We start from the raw sequence: 21,382 nt of genomic DNA on the forward strand, positions 1-21,382 counted from the left end.
TGAACTCTAACCCTCCTCTCACTCTGCTGCCTTTGACAGCATTGAACATCCCTCTCTCCTCCACCACCTGTTCTCAATAGCTTAGCTTCATGGCTCCATTATTGTGGTCCCAACTCTTAACCCTTCTTAACCACATCTGCTCAAAAGGTTTCCTACCCACAGTAACTTTCAAACCCAGGGTTTCATTCTTGGTTGCTTTCTGTTCATTGTTTCCCTGTTATTATTTGTCAAGCATGGTGCCAGCTTCCTTAGTTACGGCCAGGATGCCTAACTACACCTCTGTCTCCACGGCTGATCTCCAGGCTGTTGCTGTCTTGAAGTCCTGAATCATGATTTCCTATAGTTAAGTGGCAACAAAATTGGACCATCCTATTTGGCTCTTACCAATTCCTACTCCCCTCTGCAAGTCAAAAGTCTGTTTTTTGCTCAGGTGGTGCCTGGAATTTAACCTGGGGATTTTTGAGGAGTTTTGATTAAGTAGGTAGGGTCACTAGCAGTGGAATCTATAACCAGAAGATGTAGATTTAAGACAATTGGCAAAATAATTAAGTGGGGGTTGAGGGAGGGTAGATGCGAAGATTTTCTTTCTGGTCTGCAATGTGCTGTCTGAAAAGATGGTGAAAATAGATTCACTGGTAACTTTCAAAAGGATTTGGAAATATATTTGAAACGGCAAACAATTGAAGAAAAACGCAGGGTGTGATGGATTAATTGGATTCTTTCAAAGAGGCAGTACTGTGATGACGGTTCAAAAGTCCTCCTGGCGCTCTAACAGTCCATGAACTGAGCTGTTGACTCCACATCGCGTCTCATCGACTTTCACATTTGTCAGAGATGCCCTCACTGCACTTGAAACCCACACCACACCTTAACATCGAGGCTTAATTTCTAGAAGAGCCCTCAATCTCCACCTTAATCTAACAGTGTGTTGCCCCCATTATTCCACTCTAGCCCAGGTCCTCTGCCTGTATCCCAGTGAAAAGATCATTCTCATTTTCAGATTTCCTCTGCAGCCTCGCCTAATCCTGTCACCATTTCTGCAGCTACTGATTTGTTCAACTGTGCCCTCATTTCCACCTTTGATTTCCTCATCCCCCCCCCCCCCCCAAAAAAACAATTCCTTTCTCACACCCTGACCTTCGCCCTGACATGGATTGGCTGCCCATGACCAAATCTGGCAGGACCACTTAAAACAGTACGGAATCCTGCTTGCTTATTCCATGCTCATGCAGGAATGCAAGGATACCCCCCCCCCCCCCTCCCCCCACAGCTTTATTTTTTCTATTGCAGTCTATCTTCTGCAATTCTTCTCCTCTGTCCCCTCAGAACTCACCTCCAACAACAGTTGCAAGGAGCCCATGCATGATTTTGTCACTAAGCTTCAGACAATCTGATCAGGGTGGCACGATGGCACAGTGGTTAGCACTGCTGCCTCACAGCTCCAGAGTCCCGGGTTCCATTCCGGCTTCGGGTGACCACCTGTGTGGGGTTTGCACTTTTTCCCCGTGCCTGCGCGGGTTTCCTCCGGGTGCTCCGGTTTTCTCCCACAGTCCCAAGATGTGCAGGTTAGGTGGATTGGCCATGCTAAATTGCCCCTTGGTGTCCAAAAGGTTAGGTGGGGTTACTGGGTTACAGGGATAGGGTTGGTGGCATGGGCTTAAGTAGGGTGTTCTTTCCAAGGGCTGGTGCAGACTCAATGGGCTGAATGGCCTCCTTCTGCACTGTAAATTCTATGATCTAGTTGCTTCTGCCACATCTTGCCCTTCCGCTAGCCCACCAGGCCATCTTGCTTTAATGTTTTTTCCTGCCCTATCCCTGAACTTGCATCTTCCACTACTTTCTCCCCCATCTCCTCTCATGCCTTCCCGGAACTCATGAGACTTATCTCCTATTCCCTCAATCCTAGTCCCACCAAACTGCTCACCACCAACTTCTCCACTTGGCCCCCATGTCAACCAGTATGTAATCCGTGTTCTCACTTAATGTGTTGTCTGTCTGTGATGACCTGCATGTGATCTTCATGGGACACATCCAACTGGGATGATTGTCCCCTTGTACTGATTGGACTGTTAACCAACACTAGTATAACGGGTTGGCCTCTGCAGCAGCCGATAGAAAGGAAAGAGAGGACCCGGTGATGTGTAACCAGGCCCTATGTAAATACTGCTGTTCTGTTGAATAAATATCTTTCTCTAATCCCGTTGGCCTCTGCTTGCCGTCTATTGCATTGGCGACGAGGGTGGATTTGGAGCTGTCGGCCACCTCCCTGGAATTTTTTTTTAAATTAAACTGCGAGGACTGAGTTATGGACTTTGTTGTTGTGATGCCTGTGTTGAAGCGGAAGGTGAGCATCCAGCCGAGGTTTTGATGCCAACTTGTGGAGCACATATGTTGAGAGTTTTCCGGGGTACCAGAAGTGGTGACATTGGGGGTGACTTCTGGTGGAGGATCGCGCAACGTTTTTGTCCATTTCCATTGCCTTCTATTCATGACGCTAGCTTGATGCGGCAGAATGTCCGCCGGGGAGTCCGTTCAGGAGTTTGCTGCCGCCATTCAGGGTCATCGTCTGGAGTGTGAGTGCAGCATTGATTTGAAAGACTGATTTTGGACCACTGGAATTGCGCAATGTATGACAGTGAGGTTCTACATGGGAGCTGACGGTTGCCACATGGCTACAACTTTTAAGCCTCAAAACTCTGCTGGGTTGACGTGCACGTGACTGACTGTGTTATTGTTGAGTTGACTGGGCGTTCCAGGACTGAATGTTGGTCGTATGATGTTCTGCTTGGGGCCCTGTTTTCTTTATGTTGTGCCTAAATGCAAGGGTACAAACGAACTTCAGGGCGACCGCTCCCTGAGCCTTTTTGGTGTGTGGGTAAATCGGCCCCTTTTGTACGCTGACGTTGTGGCTGACGTTGTGGCGGGCGTTTGGGGTGTACGGGATGTGGAGCTGGGTGTTGTTCGATGTTCCCTGGCTGCTCTCACATTGGACCCTCCATAAACTTGATGTTATTTTTTTTTTTTAATAATTTTTATTAAGATTTTCACAAAATATAAACAACAAAACAATATTAACAAAACAACCATGGTAAAAACCCAAGAACAACACCCACCCAACTACAAAAGCAACAACTAAAACAAAAAAGCAAACAACAAAAAGGAAAGAGATAACACCCGCCACATCCAACAAACACATGTACACACTTCTCCCTCCCACCGAACCAAACCCTCTCCCCCCCCCCCCCCCCCTCCCCCGGGTTGCTGCTGCTGCCGGCTTATTTCCCTACCGTTCCGCCAGGAAGTCCAGGAAAGGCTGCCACCGCCTAAAGAACCCCTGTACTGATCCCCTCAGGGCAAATTTTACCTTCTCCAATTTGATGAACCCCGCCATATCATTGATCCAGGCCTCCACACTTGGGGGTCTCACGTCCTTCCACTGAAGAAGAATCCTTCGCCGGGCTACTAGGGACGCAAAGGCCAGGACACCGGCCTCTTTCGCCTCCTGCACTCAAGGCTCCACTGCAACCCCAAAAATTGCAAGTCCCCAGCCTGGCTTGACCCTGGATCCCACCACCCTCGACACCGTCCTTGCTACACCCTTCCAAAACTCCCCCAGCGCTGGGCACGGCCAAAACATATGGGCGTGGTTCGCTGGGCTCCCCGAGCACCTAGCACACCTGTCTTCGCCCCCGAAAACCTCGTCCCAGTCATGTGGGCCCTATGCAGCACCTTGAACTGTATGAGGCTAAGCTTCACACAGGAAGAGGAAAAATTCACTCTCCAGGGCATCCGCCCACGTCCCCTCCTCAATCTCCTCACCCAGCTCCTCTTCCCATTTACCCTTCAGTTCCTCCACCGAGGCCTCGTCTACCTCCTGCATAACCCGGTATATGTCCAAAATCCTCCCTCCTCCAACCCACACCCCCGAGAGCACCCTATCCCGCACCCCTCGTGGGGGCAGCAAGGGGAACCCCTCCACCTGCCGCCTGCGCCCTAACCTGCATGTACCGAAACATGTTCCCCGGGGGAGCCCAAACTTCCCCCCTAACACCCCCAAGCTCGCGAACCCCCCTCCACACCACCTTCCCAAATCTATCCATCACTCCCCCAATCTCCCTGGCTACGTCCCGCTTTCGGAGCTAGTGTGCCAGCATCCTGCTCGCCTTTTCCCCGTATTCATACACCTCCCCCTGTGCTTTCCTCCACTGAGCTTCCGCCTTTCTGGTAGTCAATAGGTCGAACCTGGCCTGAATCCCCCAGCAATCCCTACTCCGGAGCCTCCGCATATCTCCTATCCACCCTCACCATCTCCCCTATCAATCTCTCCCTCTCCCTCTGCTCCCTCCTCTCCCTATGGGTCGGATGGAAATCAACTCCCCTCTAATCACCGCCTTCAATGCCTCCCAGACCGTCCCCACTCAGACCTCCCTGTTATTGTTGGCCTCAAGGTACCCCTCAATACACCCCCGAACCCTCCCGGCCACCTCCTCATCTGCCAGCAGCCCCACCTCCAAGCGCCAGAGCGGACGTTGGTCCCTCTCTTCCCCCAGCCCGAGGTCCACCCAGTGCGGGGCATGATCCGAAATTTCAATGGCAGAGTATTCAACATCCTCCACCCTCGAAACCAGCCCCCTGCTCAGGACAAAAAAAATCAATCCTCGAATAGGCTTTATGCACATGGGAGAAAAATGAGTACTCCCTGGCCCTTGGCCTCGCAAACCTCCAGGGATCCACCCCTCCCATCTGATCCATAAATCCCCTCAACACCTTAGCCGCCGCTGGCCTCCTACCCGTCCGGGACTTGGATCGATCCAATTGGGGATCCAGCACCGTGTTGAAGTCCCCCCCCCCCATGATCAGGCCCCCCACCACCAGGTCCGGAATGCGGCCCAACGTGCGCCGCATAAACCCCACATCGTCCCAATTTGGGGCATAAACATTCACCAAAACCACCCGCTCCCCCTGCAGCTTACCACTCACCATCACATACCTCCCGCCACTGTCAGCCACCACCCTCAACGCCTCAAACGACACCCTCTTTCCCACCAGGATTGCCTGCCCCCAATTCTTCTCCTCCAGCCCTGAATGAAAGACTTGGCCCACCCATCCCTTCCTCATGGCCACATCCGCCTTCATAACCCGTCCCCTGCTCGGCCTGTTCCCTGCGGCGGCAACTCCGCCCCCCCCCCTAATTTCAGCAGCAGCAACCCAGTACCCCCCCCCCTAATTTCAGCAGCAGCAACCCAGTACCCCCCCCAGGCTAGTACCCCTCCTAGCCGCGCCCCTCCCTCCATAGCACTCCCGTGAGCCAGCTAACTTCTGCTGACCCCGGCGACTCCCGCCATACCTCCGATCCCTCCCCACGTGGGGCTACTCCTCCTCCAGCTGGCCCTCCCCTCCCCCGCTTTTGCGCGGGAAAATAACAGCCAGCAACGGCCCGCGCTTCTCAGCCCCGGCCCCGCCCCCATCATCACACAGCGCGGGAAACCAGAGAAAAGCCCGCGCTTTCACCCTGTCCAACCCCGCCTCCTCTAGGGCAACTCCCCTTGCCAGTCCCCACCACCAGCTCCCCGCACTCTCAGTTTACCTCCCTGCCCGAACCCGTCCACCAGACCCATACAAAAATGACATCGCCCCACCCACCCTAAAGCCAACACATCTTGCATTAAACAGAGAACCCCCCCTCCAGAGCAAAAATTAAACACAATTACATTATCATACAAAATCCCCCATCTTTGACCCTCAGTTTGAGTCCAGTTTCTCGGCCTGCACAAAGGCCCACGCCTCCTCCGGGGACTCAAAATAATGGTGCCGGTCCTTGTAGGTGACCCACAGACCCCCGGCTACAAAATGACAAACTTCACACTCCGTCTGTGGAGCACCGCCTTCATCCGGTTGAACCCGGCCCTCCGCTTAGCCACCTCCGTACTCCAGTCCTGGAAGATCTGCACCTCCGTGTTCTCCCACTTGCTGCTCTGCTCCTTCTTGGCCCACCTGAGCATGAACTCACGATCAACGAACCGGTGAAACCGCACCAACACCGCCTTGGGCCTCCTAGCCAAAATTCTGTGGGCCCCCTCCAACTCCAGGGGCCCCTGGAAGGACCCAGCTCCCATCAATGAGTTCAGCATAACGACCACATAGGCCGCCAGGTCCGACCCCTCCAGCCCCTCCGTGAGGCTCAGAATCCGCACATTCTTCCTCCTCGACCGGTTGTCCAGCTCCTCGAACCGCTCCTGCCACTTTTTATGGAACGCCTCGTGCATCTCCACCTTCCCCGCGACGGCCACGGCCTCATCCTCCCTTGCAGAGGCTTGCTGCTGCAGCTCCCGGATCGCGGCCCCCTGGGCTGTCTGAGTCTCCAGCAGCTCCATCTTAAGCTCCTGGAAGCAGCGCAGCAGAGTCTCCTGCTGCTCCTGCGCCCACTGCCTCAGCTCCTCGAGAGCTCCGCCGGCCGCCATTTTGTTTCTCTTCCCCCACTTTTCCAGGGGCGCTTCCACTGTTTTTCCTCTCACCCCACTCCTGGTCAGGACCATAGGACATTAGGGATCTACTCCAGACCCCTTCTCACGTCGGGATTCGTCGTCGAAGTTCCGTTGGGGGCCCTGAAAGAGCCCCAAAGTCCGTTTTTAGCGGGAGCTGCCGAACGTGCGGCTTAGCTCCGCATTGCCGCCACCGGAAGTCCCTGTGTCTTCATTTATAGCAAGTCTTGTTCCACTGTCATCCCTGTGCTCACTGACCTACATTGGCTCCCATTCAGACAATGCCTTGATTTTAAAATTCTCATTCTTCTTTTCTACCCCTTCATATCTCTGTCAACACCTACAGCCCCACAACCCTCTATGACTTCTGCGTTCCTCCAATTCAGACTTGAGCACCATGATTTTCTTCACTCACTATTGTTGGCCATGTCTTCGGCTATCTGGAATTCTCTCCCTAAATCCCTCCAACTATCTCTCCTCGTTTAAGAGGGTTCCTAAAACTTGCCTTTCTGACAAAGCTTTTGATGCCATGTCTTAATAGCTCCCTTTGTGGCTTGTTAAATTTTGTCCGATTAGCTCCTGTGGAGGGTCATGGTACTAAGATAAAGTTGCTAGACAAATGCAAGTTGTTGTAGTAGGAAAGTCGACCATTCGGGATTTCCACTCCTGATCACCATCCAGTGACCTCTGCTCAATAGTTTGTGTACGTTAAAATAATGTGAGGGCAGACTGGGCTCTGACAGGACACAGCTCAGTCACATGAAGGATGTATGCTTGGGTGAGGCACTAGTTCTGATCGGTGCCAAAGTAAGGGAGTGAGGTGGCTGGGAACAGATAGATTAGCACAGTAAATGTTGTTGGAGGATTGGGTCTGCGGTGGGATTGTTTGCCAGATGGCAGTGATTTGTGCTGAAGTAGGATTCGGAACACCACGTCTTTAGCTGTGCAGTTAACAGTGTGCTGGGTTTTTCTATTCCCCTGGCGGTGTGATACTGATATGTTTTTTGTTTTCTTTCTAGCTTCATTTTCAGAAAAAGTGAGGAACATGTCGCCTGATGACATCAAAATGCCTCCTGAGCCCTTAGGGAGATGCTCGAATCACTTACAGGTATGAGGCACAATGGCGGTACTGCTGGTACCGACGGTCACATTGGGAAGATGGAGTGTTGTGTGCGGAGAAATGTTTCTTTGGTGAATTTTAAAATCAAGACTGGAAGCTGATGTAGGTCAGTGAGCACAGGAATGATAGAGGAACAAGAATTGCTGCGAATGAAGACATGGGCAGTTTTGTTCATCCTAATAACCAAACCTGAGCACCAAGTGGCAGCTTGAGCGGTCTGTTTTGTCAGGTTAGGAGGGGGGAACTGACTGTTAGTTCAAATCCAGTATATTCCAGGGGGAAGGACCGAGCGGCCAGCTCTCTGGCACTGAGCCTGGCTCTGTGGCTCAGAAGGGAAAGGGGGTGAATAGAAAAGCAATATTGATTGGTGATTCAATGGTTAGGGGAATGGATAGGAGATTCTGTAAACAGGGGGTGATAAAGCGGTGACGCAAACACGGGTACGGCTTACGCTAATTTCCGGCCTACAAAACTCCCGACAGTTTTACGCAACAAAATCTCTCAGGTTTACCTTGTATCCCTGTTAGTTGCGCATGCATTAACACACTTCCGAATTGATCAGTACTGCTTGAACTCTTGTGGTTCTTCTGTTTCCAATTGGATTTCTAATTCAAATTTTGGGTTCACGCGGCGTGGGGGGGCCACTTCTAAGTCGAATCCCACTAGAGTCGCCAGTAAATGTTGCTCGTTATGCTTTCCCTTAATTTGCTCTGTTTTAATTACCTTTGCTCAAGAGTTGCCAGGTATCTTTCTGATACCACCACAGGGTTCAAAGCCGAATACTGATCAATGACTCGATATACCAGTTAGTAAGTTTGAAATCAATGCACATTTATTTACACACACAGTCAATTATTACTCATGCACAAACTCTACTCACTAAACTACAACTACTACTAAAAGCCTATACTTAGCTTTGGGTGCCCACTCAGTCAGAGGAACAATAGCCGTTGTCCGGTTCTGATACTGCTGGCTTCGAACTGGTATAGAATAGTAGCTAGGAGCGTCGATCTCGTAGCGTGCGTTGACCTTAGACTTACTTGGCTGGTGCTTGGCGGGCCTTTCGTCGCTGAGAGCCAAATACCAAGGTGAAGATGGAGAAAGTAAGAGTTTTCAAGAGAGTGAACTGATCTTGGGGACTGTTTTATACCCCAAAGGGTTTCGCGCCCTTCTGGGCGGACCCTGGATTTGGTCCCAATTAATTGGACCATGTCCCAATCGTTTATATCGATTCTCTCCAATAACGGGGTCGTTCCCTGATGGTTGGGCGGGCTCTAGGTAACCGTTGGCCTGCCTTTGTTTTAGCTTCCACTGGCGCCGGGAAGTCTGTCCTGGTACCGATTGTTTCAATGTTTCTTTTTGTCCCCGGAGATAGCTCATTACTATGCTAATGGCTTGTAGTTTCAGTACTGTCTGGGTTCTGCAAGTTCCAATCCACAGGAAACCTTGCACCTGCTTGTTTTTCTAGTGCTGTCCGTTTTTCCCTGCACTCTTTGCGAGTATCCATTTTGGAATCGGGACGTAGCCACCCCAGGTGGCTACACTGTGGCCACGAACGAGACTCCCGGAAGGTATGTTGCCTCCCGGGTGTCAGGGCCAGGTATGTCTCAGATAGACTCTACAGGATTCTATTTTTTTTTAAATGTTTTTTATTGGATTTTTGCACAGAGTATATTTTGCCGTTATGTACACAGGATATGATATATCTATATATATGTAAGTCGCCATCCGTTTGTGCCGGCGAGGCACTTCCGGAGGGCAATCCTCGAGTGGGTCTGGTGCCGGTGTTGCCCCTCGCTTCTCCCAGTCGGATTTCGCTGCCGTTGTCTTCTCGTGCACCCTGCCGTTTCAGCCGGCCCTCCTGTCCTCCGCCTGTATTCTCCTTTTTCTCTGTTCATGTAGATGTCAGATTGGTCAACGTTTCCCTGCCTCCGCTCCCCCCCACCTCCCTGGCTCTCCTTTATTGTTCCCTGTCTCTTCCCTCCTCCTGCCCCCTCCGCGGTTCGCCTTTCCTTTCCTCATCGCCCCCCCCCCCGTGGTTCGCCTTTCCTTCCTTTTAGAGTGAGTTGTCCCCCCACCTCTCCCGTGGCGCCGGGAAGTTTGTCCTGATAACGATTGTTTCAATGTTTCTTTTTGTCCCCGGAGATAGAGTGTCTATATCTCCCCCTCTCATGCTTTGGCTGCTTTCCCCTGGTTCCTGGCTTTTCTTCTCCTTGTTTGTTGGCCATAAACAAGTCCCGGAACAATCGGGTGAATGGCTCCCACGTTCTGTGGAAGCCGTCATCTGATGCCGAATTTGATTTTCTCCATTTGGAGAGTTTCTGAGAGGTCGGACAGCCAGTTTGCAGCTTTGGGTGGTGCTGCTGACCACCAGCCGAACAGGATTCTACATTGGGTGATCAGGGAGGCAAAGGCAAGGGCATCCGCCCTCCTCCCCAGGAATAGATCTGGCTGGTCTGAAACCCCGAAGACCGCCACGTTCGGGCATCCACCCTCACCCCCACCACTTTGAACATTGCCTCGAAGAAGGCAGTCCAGTACTCCACAAGTCTTGGGCAGGACCAGAACATGTGGGCGTGGTTGACCGGGCCTCCTTGCCACCATTCACATCTGTCCTCCACTTCCAGGAAGAACCTACTCATACGGGTTCTTGTTAAGTGGGCTCTATGTACCACTTGTAGTTGCATCAGGCTGAGCCTTGCGCACGTGGAGGTGGAGTTGACCCTCTGCAGTGCTTCACTCCAGAGTCCCCACCCTATCTCGATCCCCAGGTCCTCCTCCCATTACCTTGTTGCGTCCAGTGCGGTATCGGCCCCTTCTACCAGTCGGTCGTACATGTCGCTACAGTTTCCTCTCTCTAATATGCTTGCGTCCAGTAACTCTTCCAGTAGTGTCTGTCGCGGCAGTTGTGGGTAAGTCCTTGTCTCCTTTCGGAGGAAGTTTCTGAGCTGCAGGTACCTTAGCTCGTTCCCCCTGGCCAGCTGGAATTTCTCCGTCTGTTCGTCCAGTGTCGCGACCCTGCCGTCGGTGTATAGGTCCCTGACTGTCAGTGTCCCCTCGTCCTGTCTCCACCTTTTGAAGGTGGAGTCGGTCAGTGCTGGTGTGAACCTATGGTTGTTACAAATGGGAGCTTCGTCTGACATTTTGGTCAGGCCAAATTGCTGCCGCAGCTGGTTCCAGGACTGGAGGGTGGCTATCACCACCGGGCTGCTGGAGTGGTTTTTGGGTTTGGATGGGAGTGCTGCCGTGGCAAGGGCCCGGAGGGAGGTCCCCTTACAGGAGGCCTCTTCCGCGTGCACCCACTCGGCTTCTGGCTCCTTGATCCATCCCCTTATACGCTCGGCCGTCACCGCCCAGTAGTAGAATTGTAGGTTTGGGAGGGCCCCATACGAACGCCATGATTAGCTTGTCTACAGTTTGGAAAAAGGCCTTGGAGATGTAGATCGGGATGGCTCTGAATAGGGAGAGGTACCTGGGCAGCACGTTCATTTTGATCGTCTAGACTCTCCCCGCGAGGGAGAGTTGGAGTGTGTTCCATCTTTGCAGGTCCTTTTTTACTTCCTCTGTCAGACTGGTGAGGTTCCATTTGTGGATCCCTTTCCAGTCGTGGGCTATTTGGATCCCCAGGTAGCGGAATTTGTGTTGGGCTTGTTTAAACAGCAGTCCCATTGGTGCTGCCCCACCTACTTGAGGTTGTACCGGGAAGATCTTGCTTTTGCTCATGTTGAGTTTGTAGCCCGAGAAGGCGCCAAACTCTTTCAGGAGCGTGATGATTCCGTCCATGCTGCTTTGTGTGTCCGAGATGTAGAGGAGCAGGTCATCTGCACAGAGTGAGACTCTGCTCTCTGCCGCCTCTTCAGATCCCCCTCCATCTTTTTGCCGCTCTGAGCGCAATTGCTATTGACTCAATCGCCAGGGACAGTGGGCATCCTTGTCTGGTGCCCCTGTGCAGCTGGAAGTACCGGGAGTTGGTGTTGTTTGTCCGTACGACGCCATGGGAGCGCTATATAGGAGTTTTACCCAGGAGGTGAATCCTGTTCGAAGCCCGAACCGATCCAGTACCTCTATGATGTATTTCCATTCGACTCTGTCGAAGGCCTTTTCAGAGTCGAGGGAGACTATCACCTCTGGTGTTCTCTCCCCGGAGGGGGTCATTATCACATTCAGCAGGCGCCTGATGTTGGAGGTAAGCTGTCTACCTTTGACAAAGCCCGTCTGGTCTTCTGCGACCACCTCTGGCATGCAGTCTTCTAGCCTTTTGGCCAGTACTTTGGCATCTGCGTTCAGCAGTGAGATGGGTCGATATGACCCACATTCCGTTGGGTCTTTATCTTTCTTAGGTATCAGCGAGATTGAGGCCTGTGCTAGCGTGGGTGGCAGTGTGCCCTTGGCCAACGAGTCTGTGAACATCTCCCGCAGGTGCGGGACCAGTGCTGCCACAAATTTTTTGTAGGCTGAGGAACTGAACAGGTTTTTTGGGTCGGTCTTCACAGTGGAAGACACAAATAACATGCCAGCGACTGATAGAAATGAGGCTATGACAGGTGAGGACCTTGAGAGGATTGTTATCACTAAGGAGGTAGTGATGGGCAAGCTAATGGGGCTAAAGGTAGACAAGTCTCCTGGCCCTGATGGAATGCATCCCAGAGTGCTAAAAGAGATGGCTAGGGAAATTGCAGATGCACTAGTGATAATTTACCGAAATTCACTAGACTCTGGGGTGGTCCCGGTGGATTGGAAATTAGCAAACGTGACGCCACTGTTTAAAAAAGGAGGTAGGCAGAAAGCAGGAGCTTAAGCCAGTGAGCTTAACTTCGGTAGTAGGGAAGATGCTGGAATCTATCATCAAGGAAGAAATTGCGAGGCATCTGGGTAGAAATTGTCCCATTGGGCAGGCGCAGCATGGGTTCGTAAAGGGCAGGTCATGCCTAACTAATGTAGTGGAATTTTTTGAGGACATTACCAGTGCAGTAGATAACGGGGAGCCGATGGATGTGGTATATCTGGATTTCCAGAAAGCCTTTGACAAGGTGCCACACAAAAGGTTGCTGCGTAAGATAAAGATGCATGGCATTAAGGGTAAAGTAGTAGCATGGATAGAGGATTGGTTAATTAATAGAAAGCAAAGAGTGGGGATTAATGAGTGTTTCTCTGGTTGGCAATCAGTAGCTAGTGGTGTCCCTCAGGGATCCGTGTTGGGCCCACAATTGTTCACAATTTACATAGATGATTTGGAGTTGGGGACCAAGGGCAATGTGTCCAAGTTTGCAGATGACACTAAGATGAGTGGTAAAGCGAAAAGTGCAGAGGATACTGGAAGTCTGCAGAGGGATTTGGATAGGTTAAGTGAATGGGCTAGGGTCTGGCAGATGGAATACAATGTTGACAATGTGAGGTTATCCATTTTGGTAGGAATAACAGCAAACGGGATTATTATTTAAACGATAAAATATTAAAGCATGCCGCTGTTCAGAGAGACTTGGGTGTGCTAGTGCATGAGTCACAGAAGGTTGGTTTACAAGTGCAACAGGTGATTAAGAAAGCAAATGGAATTTTGTCCTTCATTGCTAGAGGGATGGAGTTTAAGACTAGGGAGGTTATGTTGCAATTGTATAAGGTGTTAGTGAGGCCACACCTGGAGTATTGTGTTCAGTTTTGGCCTCCTTACTTGAGAAAGGACGTACTGGCGCTGGAGGGTGTGCAGAGGAGATTCACTAGGTTAATCCCAGAGCTGAAGGGGTTGGATTATGAGGAGAGGTTGAGTAGACTGGGACTGTACTCGTTGGAATTTAGAAGGATGAGGGGGGATCTTATAGAAACATTTAAAATTATGAAGGGAATAGATAGGATAGATGCGGGCAGGTTGTTTCCACTGGCAGGTGACAGCAGAACTAGGGGACATAGCCTCAAAATAAGGGGTTGTGAATCTATGGAATTCCTTGCCCAGTGAAGCAGTTAAGGCTCCTTCATTACATGTTTTTAAGGTAAAGATAGATAGTTTTTTGAAGAATAAAGGGATTAAGGGTTATGGTGTTCGGGCCGGAAAGTGGAGCTGAGTCCACAAAAGATCAGCCATGATCTCATTGAATGGCGGAGCAGGCTCGAGGGGCCAGATGGCCTACTCCTGCTCATAGTTCTTATGTTCTTATGTTCTTATTGCTGTTCCTTTTCTAGCCTTGTTTGTCCCTCCATCCCTGTGTTCATAGAATTCATAGAAATTACAGTGCAGAAGGAGGCCATTCAGCCCATCGAGTCTGCACCGGCTCTTGGAAAGAGCACCCTACCCAAGATCCACACCTCCACCCTATCCCCATAACCCAGTAACCCCACCCAACACTAAGGGCAATTTTGGACACTAAGGGCAATTAAGCATGGCCAATCCACCTAACCTGCACATCTTTGGACTGTGGGAGGAAACTGAAGCACCCGGAGGAAACCCACGCACTCACGGGGAGGATGTGCAGACGCCGCACAGACAGTAACCCAAGCGGGAATCGAACCTGGGACCCTGGAGCTGTGAAGCAAATGCACTATACACAATGCTACCGTTCTGCCCCCCAATCCCTCCCTTTCCTCCCCCTTTCTCCCCCTCTCCCGTAAATCCCGCCTTTGTACCTCTCTCCCCTGCTCCTGTCTCCATTTGCCCTCCCGCCTCTGTTGAGTGGTCCCACCCGCCCTCTGCCTGGCACCGTCCCCTGTGTTGGGGGCACACTGCGGCCCTGCTTTTTTGCATGTCCCCGGTGCTAGCTTTCTTGCTAGTGTGGCGACCCCCCCCTCTCTAGGGAGTTACTGTCTCGCTTCTCCCCTGCCCAGCCTCTGCGTTTTTTCGCCCACTCTTCCCCCGCCCTACCCTGCGCTCCCCCTGTTTGTTCCCCCTTCTCCGCTACTCTAATACCCTTGTGCTGGGGCCTGGTTTCCCACCTATGTCGGTTAATTGTGTAGCGGTTTGCTTTTTGTTCAGGGTGCGCTTGCCATGTTGGGGGCGGGAGGTGGGCCTGCCATTGCCTCACCCCCCCCTCCCCGTCGGCATGTTGTTCCCAGGGGCCCCGTGGTTCTACCCTCGCTGTTGGTTTTCCAGCCCATTTGATAAATTTGTTTACGTCGGCGGGGGCTGTGAAGAAATACTCTCTTTCTTGGTATGTGACCCAGAGTTTTGCTGGGTACAGCATACCAAAGCGCACCTTGTTCCTGTGAAGGGCTGCTTTTGCTCTATTGAATTCGGCCCGTCTCCTGTTTTGCCTGGCCCAGCACAGGATTGTTTCCCTGTCTTTGTACCAGTGCAGTTTGGCTATAACTGCCCTCAGGTGTTCCCCCGCCCTGGGTTTCGGGCGCCGACACCAGTGCGCTCTGTCCGTTTCTGGTGGGTTGGGGAAAGTTTCGCTCCCCACTAAGTTGCCCAGCATCACGGCCACGTGGAGTTTCTACCCTCGATCCCCTCCGGTAGGCCCACTATCCTGACATTTTGTCTTCATGAGCGGTTTTCCTGGTCGGCCACCCTGCCCTTCAGGCTCCCCTGCGTTGTGCCCAGTCTCGCCACCTCTTTCTCCAGGGCTGTGATCCGGTCGCTCATGTCAGTCACAGCTTTTTCCAGCTCCTTAATGATCGCCTTTTGGGTTTCCAATTTCTCCTCTTGGGCTTCCAGTTTCGTCTCTGCTCTGCCCAGGGCGAGCTGCACCTCCGCCAGGGCCTTGGGCATTGCTGCCTGTACTGCAGCCTCTATGTCGGCTCTGGCCCCTGCCTTGCTTTCTTGCTGGTGTTCCCACAGCGCCTTGGCAAAGGCTGCCTTCCAGTTCCAGTTCCCCTCTGACCCAGGGGGAAAAAACTCCTGTCTGCCCAGTTCTTTTAGTTGTGCCGAGGCTTCCATTCCGCCGCTTTGTGTGCCAATTAGCTCGTCTGACTGGGCTCTTGTATTGCCCCATTTGCTTTTGGTGCCCTTTCTCCCTCTGCTTTGGCCCCCTTCTGGCATTTTTTTTTCCTTTTTACACCCCCTTCCCCCCTTCCCCTCTTTTTCTCTCCCCCTCCCTTCCCCTCTTTTTCTCTCCCCCCTCCCTTCTGAGGAGACTTTCAGGTAAGTTTGGTTTTCTTTTTTGAGAAGCGTGGAAGGAGGGAGAGGGAGTGTTCTGTCCCTTTAAGTTTTCTTTTTCTGGGTCTTTCTTTTTTGCTTTTTTCCTTTTTTTCTCTTTTTTCCCCTTTCTTCACCCCCCAAAAAGAGGGAGTTCTTGTTTTCTTTTTTTCCCCTGGAACCAGAGGGAGAGAAAGGCTTCTCTGGCCGGGAAGGGAGCATGAAAAAGCCCTGGCGGGGAGCATTAAGGAAAACGCCAAAGCGTTCTACACTTCTGTGAGAAATAAGAATGAGAGTAGGGCCGATCAGGGATACTGGAGGGAACTTGTGCCTAGAGTCTGAGGAGATGGGGGAGGCTCTTAATGAATATGTTGCTTCAGTATTCACAAGAGAGAGGGACCTTGTTACTCAGGAGAACAACATGAACCAGGTTAATAGACTTGAACAGGTTGATATTAAGAAGGAGGATGTGTTGGATATTTTGAAAAGCATCACGATAGATAAGTCCCCTGGGCCTGACGGGATATACCCAAGGTTACTACAGGAAGCTAGGGAGGAGATTGTTGCGCACTGGCGATGATCTTTGCGTCCTCACTCTCTACTGGAGTAATACAGGATGATTGGAGGGAGGCGAATGTTGGTCCCCTGTTCAAGAAAGGGATTAGGGAAATCCCTGGGAATTACAGACCCAACAGTCTTACATCTGTGGTGAGCAAAATATTGGAAAGGATTCTGAGAGATGGGATTTATGATTATTTAGAAAAACATAGTTTGATTAGGTAGTCAGCATGGCTTTGTGAGGGGCAGGAACAAAAGGGAAAATGCTGGAAAATCTCAGCAAATCTGGCAGCATCTGTAGGGAGAGAAAAGAGCTAACGTTTCGAGTCCGATATATTATTATTTGTGAGGGGCAGGTCATGCGTCACAAGCCTCATTGAATTCTTTGAGGATGTGACGAGACACATTGATGGAGGTCGGACAGTGGATGGTGTGTATATGGATTTCAGTAAGGCATTTGATAAGGTTCCCCATGGTAGGCTCATTCAGAAAGTTAGGGGACGTGGAAAGCAGGGAAATTTGGCTGTCTGGTTGGCTGGTCGAAAGAAGACAGCGAGTGATAGTGGATGTAAAGTATTCCGCCTGGAGGTCAGTGACCAGTGGGACCTCTGCTCTTTGTGGTTTTTATAAATAACTTGGATGAGGAAGTGGAAGGGTGGGTAAGTAAGTTTGCCGATGACACCAAGGTTGGGTGAGTTGTAGATAATGTTGAGGAACTTGCCAAGGAAATTGACCATACCCAGGAAGCGCAGGACCGCCTTCTTGACCTCAGGGACTTTCATTGCCGGGTGTTCTGACCTGCTGAGGAGCCTGAATCTTTTCCATTGTTCCAGGATGCAGTCGCTGGTCGTCACGGATCTTGCTGAGTTGAACTAACTAGATTGAACAGACTCTTGGTATCATGTTGTGTTATGTAGTTTGGAATAACACAGGCTGCCACTTGGTGCAGTTTTAAGTAAAAGATGCTCCAGACGTTGAAATGAGTTATTGAACTATTAGCACAGTTCTCAATGAGTTCGACTCTGCTAATCTAATTGTAGTAACTCAGTCTAACTGAACCAGCCTTGCTCTAAGCCACGTGCTGGGGTGTGATGCTGAAGATACACCCTGGGCGTGATTCTCCGCTCCCCAGGCCGGGTGGGAGAATCGCGGGAGGGCCGCTCTGGCACCCCCTGCGATTCTCTCCCCCCCCCCCCCCCCAAAATGGCGTTTTGCACGGTGACCGGCGATTCTCCGGCCCGGATGGGCCGAGCGGCCTGCCGTTCCCGACCTGTTCACGCCGGCGGCAACCTCACCTGGTCGCTGCCGGCGTCAACATAGCACGAAAGGTAAGTTTGGGACTTGTGGGGGGCGGAGAGGGGATCGAGCACCACGGCCGTGCTCGGGAGGGGACTGACCCGTGATCGGTGCCCACCGATCGTCGGGCCGGCGTCTCTAAGAGACGCACTCTTTCCCCTCCGCGCCCCACAAGATCAAGCCGCCACGTTTTGCGGGGCAGCGGGGGGGGAAGACGGCAACCACACATGCGCGGGTTGGCGTCGGCCAACCTGCGCATGCGCGGCTGACGTCACTAAGGCGCGTCGCCTTGACGCCAGCTCTTAGCCCCCTTGGGGGGGGGGGGGGAGAATAGGGGGCGAGGAGCGGCCTCCAACGCCGTCGTGAAACACTCCGGATTTCGCGTCGGCCGTTGCGGAGAACTCCGCCACCTGTCTAACTCTGCAGATGTTGGTCTGTGGAAGGAGGCGGGGTGTGAGTGCCTCATCACTTTTATAGTGAGATACCACCCCTAAGTGTCCTGACTGCTCATTGGTCGTGTCCTACTCTAAGTGTTCATTAGCTGCATGTCTGCATATCATGACAGTCGGCACAACATCGTGGGCCGAAGGGCCTGTACTGTGCTGTACTGTTCTATGTCTATAAACTGGGTCACATAGTCTCTCCAGTTTCAGTTTGGTCTTATCTTAGCCACTGTCTCTGAGGGCTCCATAGACTCTGTCTCCTTCAGGCAGCTCGTGTCCTTCACAAATGCAACATCTTAGCTCCATTCGGCCAGTGTCCATTGTTTGGCACATGTTTTTTTTTAAATCGATATATGTAAGAGTATAATAAAGTATACGGGAATGATTAACTCTGTGTGAGTCTTGTACATGCCGAGACAAGCATGGGTGGCGAGCCTTTGCCAATTTGCCCCATCCATGATGAAAATTCCTGCAAACCTTTCCTATCGACATGTCCTTTCTCCTGAGACCCTGTCCCAGCATTCCGTTGGCAATATCTATGCACGATGACCATTCCTGTTGTTTGAGCCAGAATAGTGAGTGCCAGTGAGCTGCTTTGATTAGAATTGAAGGTCACAGCTCAGCTCAACACAAATTGATACCACCGTCAGTCAACAAAATTATTTAACTCCATTGTAGTCACCTCATTTAACAGCTGAGACGGTGGTTGGAGAATTGGATTGGCCTTGAGCTTATTTCATTCAGTTTTCTGATATTTTACTCCTACCTGACCTCCTTCTTGTTAGGGATACACTGTCGAGGATCTGGAGTGAGAATCCTGGCTGATGTTATTCCCTTCCCCCCCCAACTACATCTGCCTTGCTTAGTGACTCCGGGGCCAGTTAGAATGCCCCAGTGTAGATCAGCTGAACTCTGCTGAATCAGCATTGAAAGAGGATTGGACTTGGGACCATCTATAGCTTATCACATGCTGCCAGTAAGGGAGCCCCGAAAATGAACAAAATCACATATAGGAATCTGATGGCCGGCCGTGCATTCAGCGAACCAGGCCTCAAACTCTGGAATTCCCTCCCGAAACATCTGCCAACTTTTTTAAGAACCTCCTTCAAACCTACCTCTTTGGCTACGCTTTTGGTCATTTGTCCAAATATACCTTTTGTAGCTTGGTTGTAAATTTGTTTGATCTGCATTCGTGTGAAACTGCTTTAAAGGCACTATATCGATGCAAGTTGTTGCCATTGTTAATTCCTCTGATAGTAACAAGCTACAGCCACAGACAGCTCAGATTGAAGTTTTACGCTGCTATATACAGGCAGTTTGACATTGGAACTGTAGGCACACTGCACCTCTTTATTAATTTTTTTTGAAGTACAAGGTGTTGGTCCAGTCATTCTGGAGTCTGCACCTAAGACCTCCTCCCCAGTGGAGAGAATATAGCCAGGCAGGTATGATAAGAGGTGAAAGCAACCCATACAGTTCACTCTTTTCTCCCATTCCCCCATTCCCCCTAATACGATCAGATAAGGAATAATAGTTTATGCCTTAAACTATTAAAATACTTTGGGAGCGTCCAATTCATTTTCTCAGTCAGCGCAAAATAAACACCCCCACAAGCTTGAGGCTGCAATGTTTACAGTGAGTAATAGCTTGGCCAGGAATGAGGAATGTGTCAAGCAGGTGTGGGAGCTCATATCCTTTTTCAGCTATGTGTGGACATGTTCTGTTGGCTTACAAACCCCAAAACAAACTCTCTCTCATATAGGAGACGAACTAGGTATTGACCATCATCATGCCCACAACCAACTCCAACACATCTCCAAAATGAGAGCAAGAGGACCAGAGTTTAGCGCTGGAAGGAGTTACTACTTGCCAATGCAGGCTGCAAAGACACTGTGAGCAGACCAGTGCATGGTATCCATCTAATCCAGTGTTTTTCAAACTTGTTTTCCCAGGACCCACTTCCCAATCAACCAAACTTCTCGCCCACACCGGCCGACCTTTGCGACCCACACCGGCCGACCTTTGCGACCCACACCAGCCAACCTTTTCGACCCACACCGGCTGACCTTTGCGGCCCGCACCGGCCAATCATCGCGACCCACACCTCCCAACCTTCACACCCCACACCGCCCGACCTGCGCAATCCACACTGCCCGACCTTCGCAACCCGCACCAGCCGGCCTTCGCGGTCCATATCAGTCGATCTTCGTGACACGCTGAATTAGCTTACTTTTAATGTGAAAGTGGAGCCTGCTTGGTCCTCATGATCTCACTCCAATCAGGTTCACTGGAGGAGAGAGCAAAGCACATATCAGGTGCAGTGTTTAACAAGTTCTTCAATGCCGTCTTCATCTTTGGTCTGCTCAGTAAATCCAGCCTCGCACATGTAGGTCATCGTGAAGGGCAATAGCAACAAAATGCTTGTTTTACTCAGCACTGGATACACCTGGGAGATACTACTCCAGAATGCTGACAGCCTCATGGGCTTTTCGGGTGTTTTTCATGTTGTCACAGGTCCAGCACAGCAGCATATTTTGGGGGACCGGTTTAATTCATTTGGCTAGACAGCTGGTTTGGGGTGCAGAGCAACACCAGCAGCATGGGTTCAATTTCCGTACCGGCTGACATTATTCATGAAGGTCCGCCTTCTCAACCTTGCCCCTCACCTGAGGTACGGTTAAGTCACCACCAGCCAGCTGTCCCCCTCGAAGGGTAAAGCAGCCAATGGTCCTAAGAACAAAGAACAATACAGCACAGGAACAGTCCTTTCGGCCCTCCAAGCCTGTACCGGTCATGATACCAACCTTTGCTAAATCGCTCAGCACTTCCTTGTACCGTATCCCTCTATACCCATCCTATCCATGTGTTTGTCAAGTTGCCTGTTGAATGCCGTCAATGTATCTTTTTTTTACATTTTTTAGTTAGCATTTTAATTTAAATGTTGTGTGCAATAACATTCAAATGCAATAGGTTTTTATTCTGCGCTGATGTTTTGTATAAAGAGCATTTTAACAGGAAAGCCTGGCACTTTGGTTCAAGTCTGTGGGACTATGGTGACTTTGCCTTTATTACAGCAGCCTAGTCTTTTCATTTGGAGTCACCTGTAAGTTAATAACTGACTGGGTTCTCAACCTCAAATGGAATTTTTTACCCACCACTTCTCTTTCAAAATCTGAAACATGTCCTCTCATTTGCCAGTATTTCCATGCAGATAACACATGTGGACCTTGCATCCTCAGCATTGGCACAATTGACAAAACCAGACCTCAAGAAATCATCTTTATATGGCTTTGTTCCAGAGTAAAGTTTCTTCTTTGTAGGCTGTTAACCTGAGGCCCTGGAGCTCTGTACAGCGCGAACACGAGCAATGCTCTGTCCTGCTATGGACTCTCCTGAACAGCTCTTCAGCAGATTCAGATGT

General features: G+C 50.9%; 1 protein-coding gene across 1 annotated transcript in view; it reads left to right on the plus strand.

Moving 5' to 3' along the window:
- LOC119953435 (SAP30 binding protein) overlaps window positions 1-21,382 on the plus strand; it is a 170,530-nt gene that overhangs the window by 120,321 nt on the left and 28,827 nt on the right. The window contains exon 5 of the mRNA XM_038777722.1: window positions 7,502-7,590. Coding sequence (XP_038633650.1) covers window positions 7,502-7,590 — 89 coding nt within the window. The remainder of the gene's footprint in view (window positions 1-7,501; window positions 7,591-21,382) is intronic.

Source organism: Scyliorhinus canicula, chromosome 18, assembly GCF_902713615.1.
Source record: "Scyliorhinus canicula chromosome 18, sScyCan1.1, whole genome shotgun sequence".
NCBI lineage: Eukaryota > Metazoa > Chordata > Chondrichthyes > Carcharhiniformes > Scyliorhinidae > Scyliorhinus > Scyliorhinus canicula.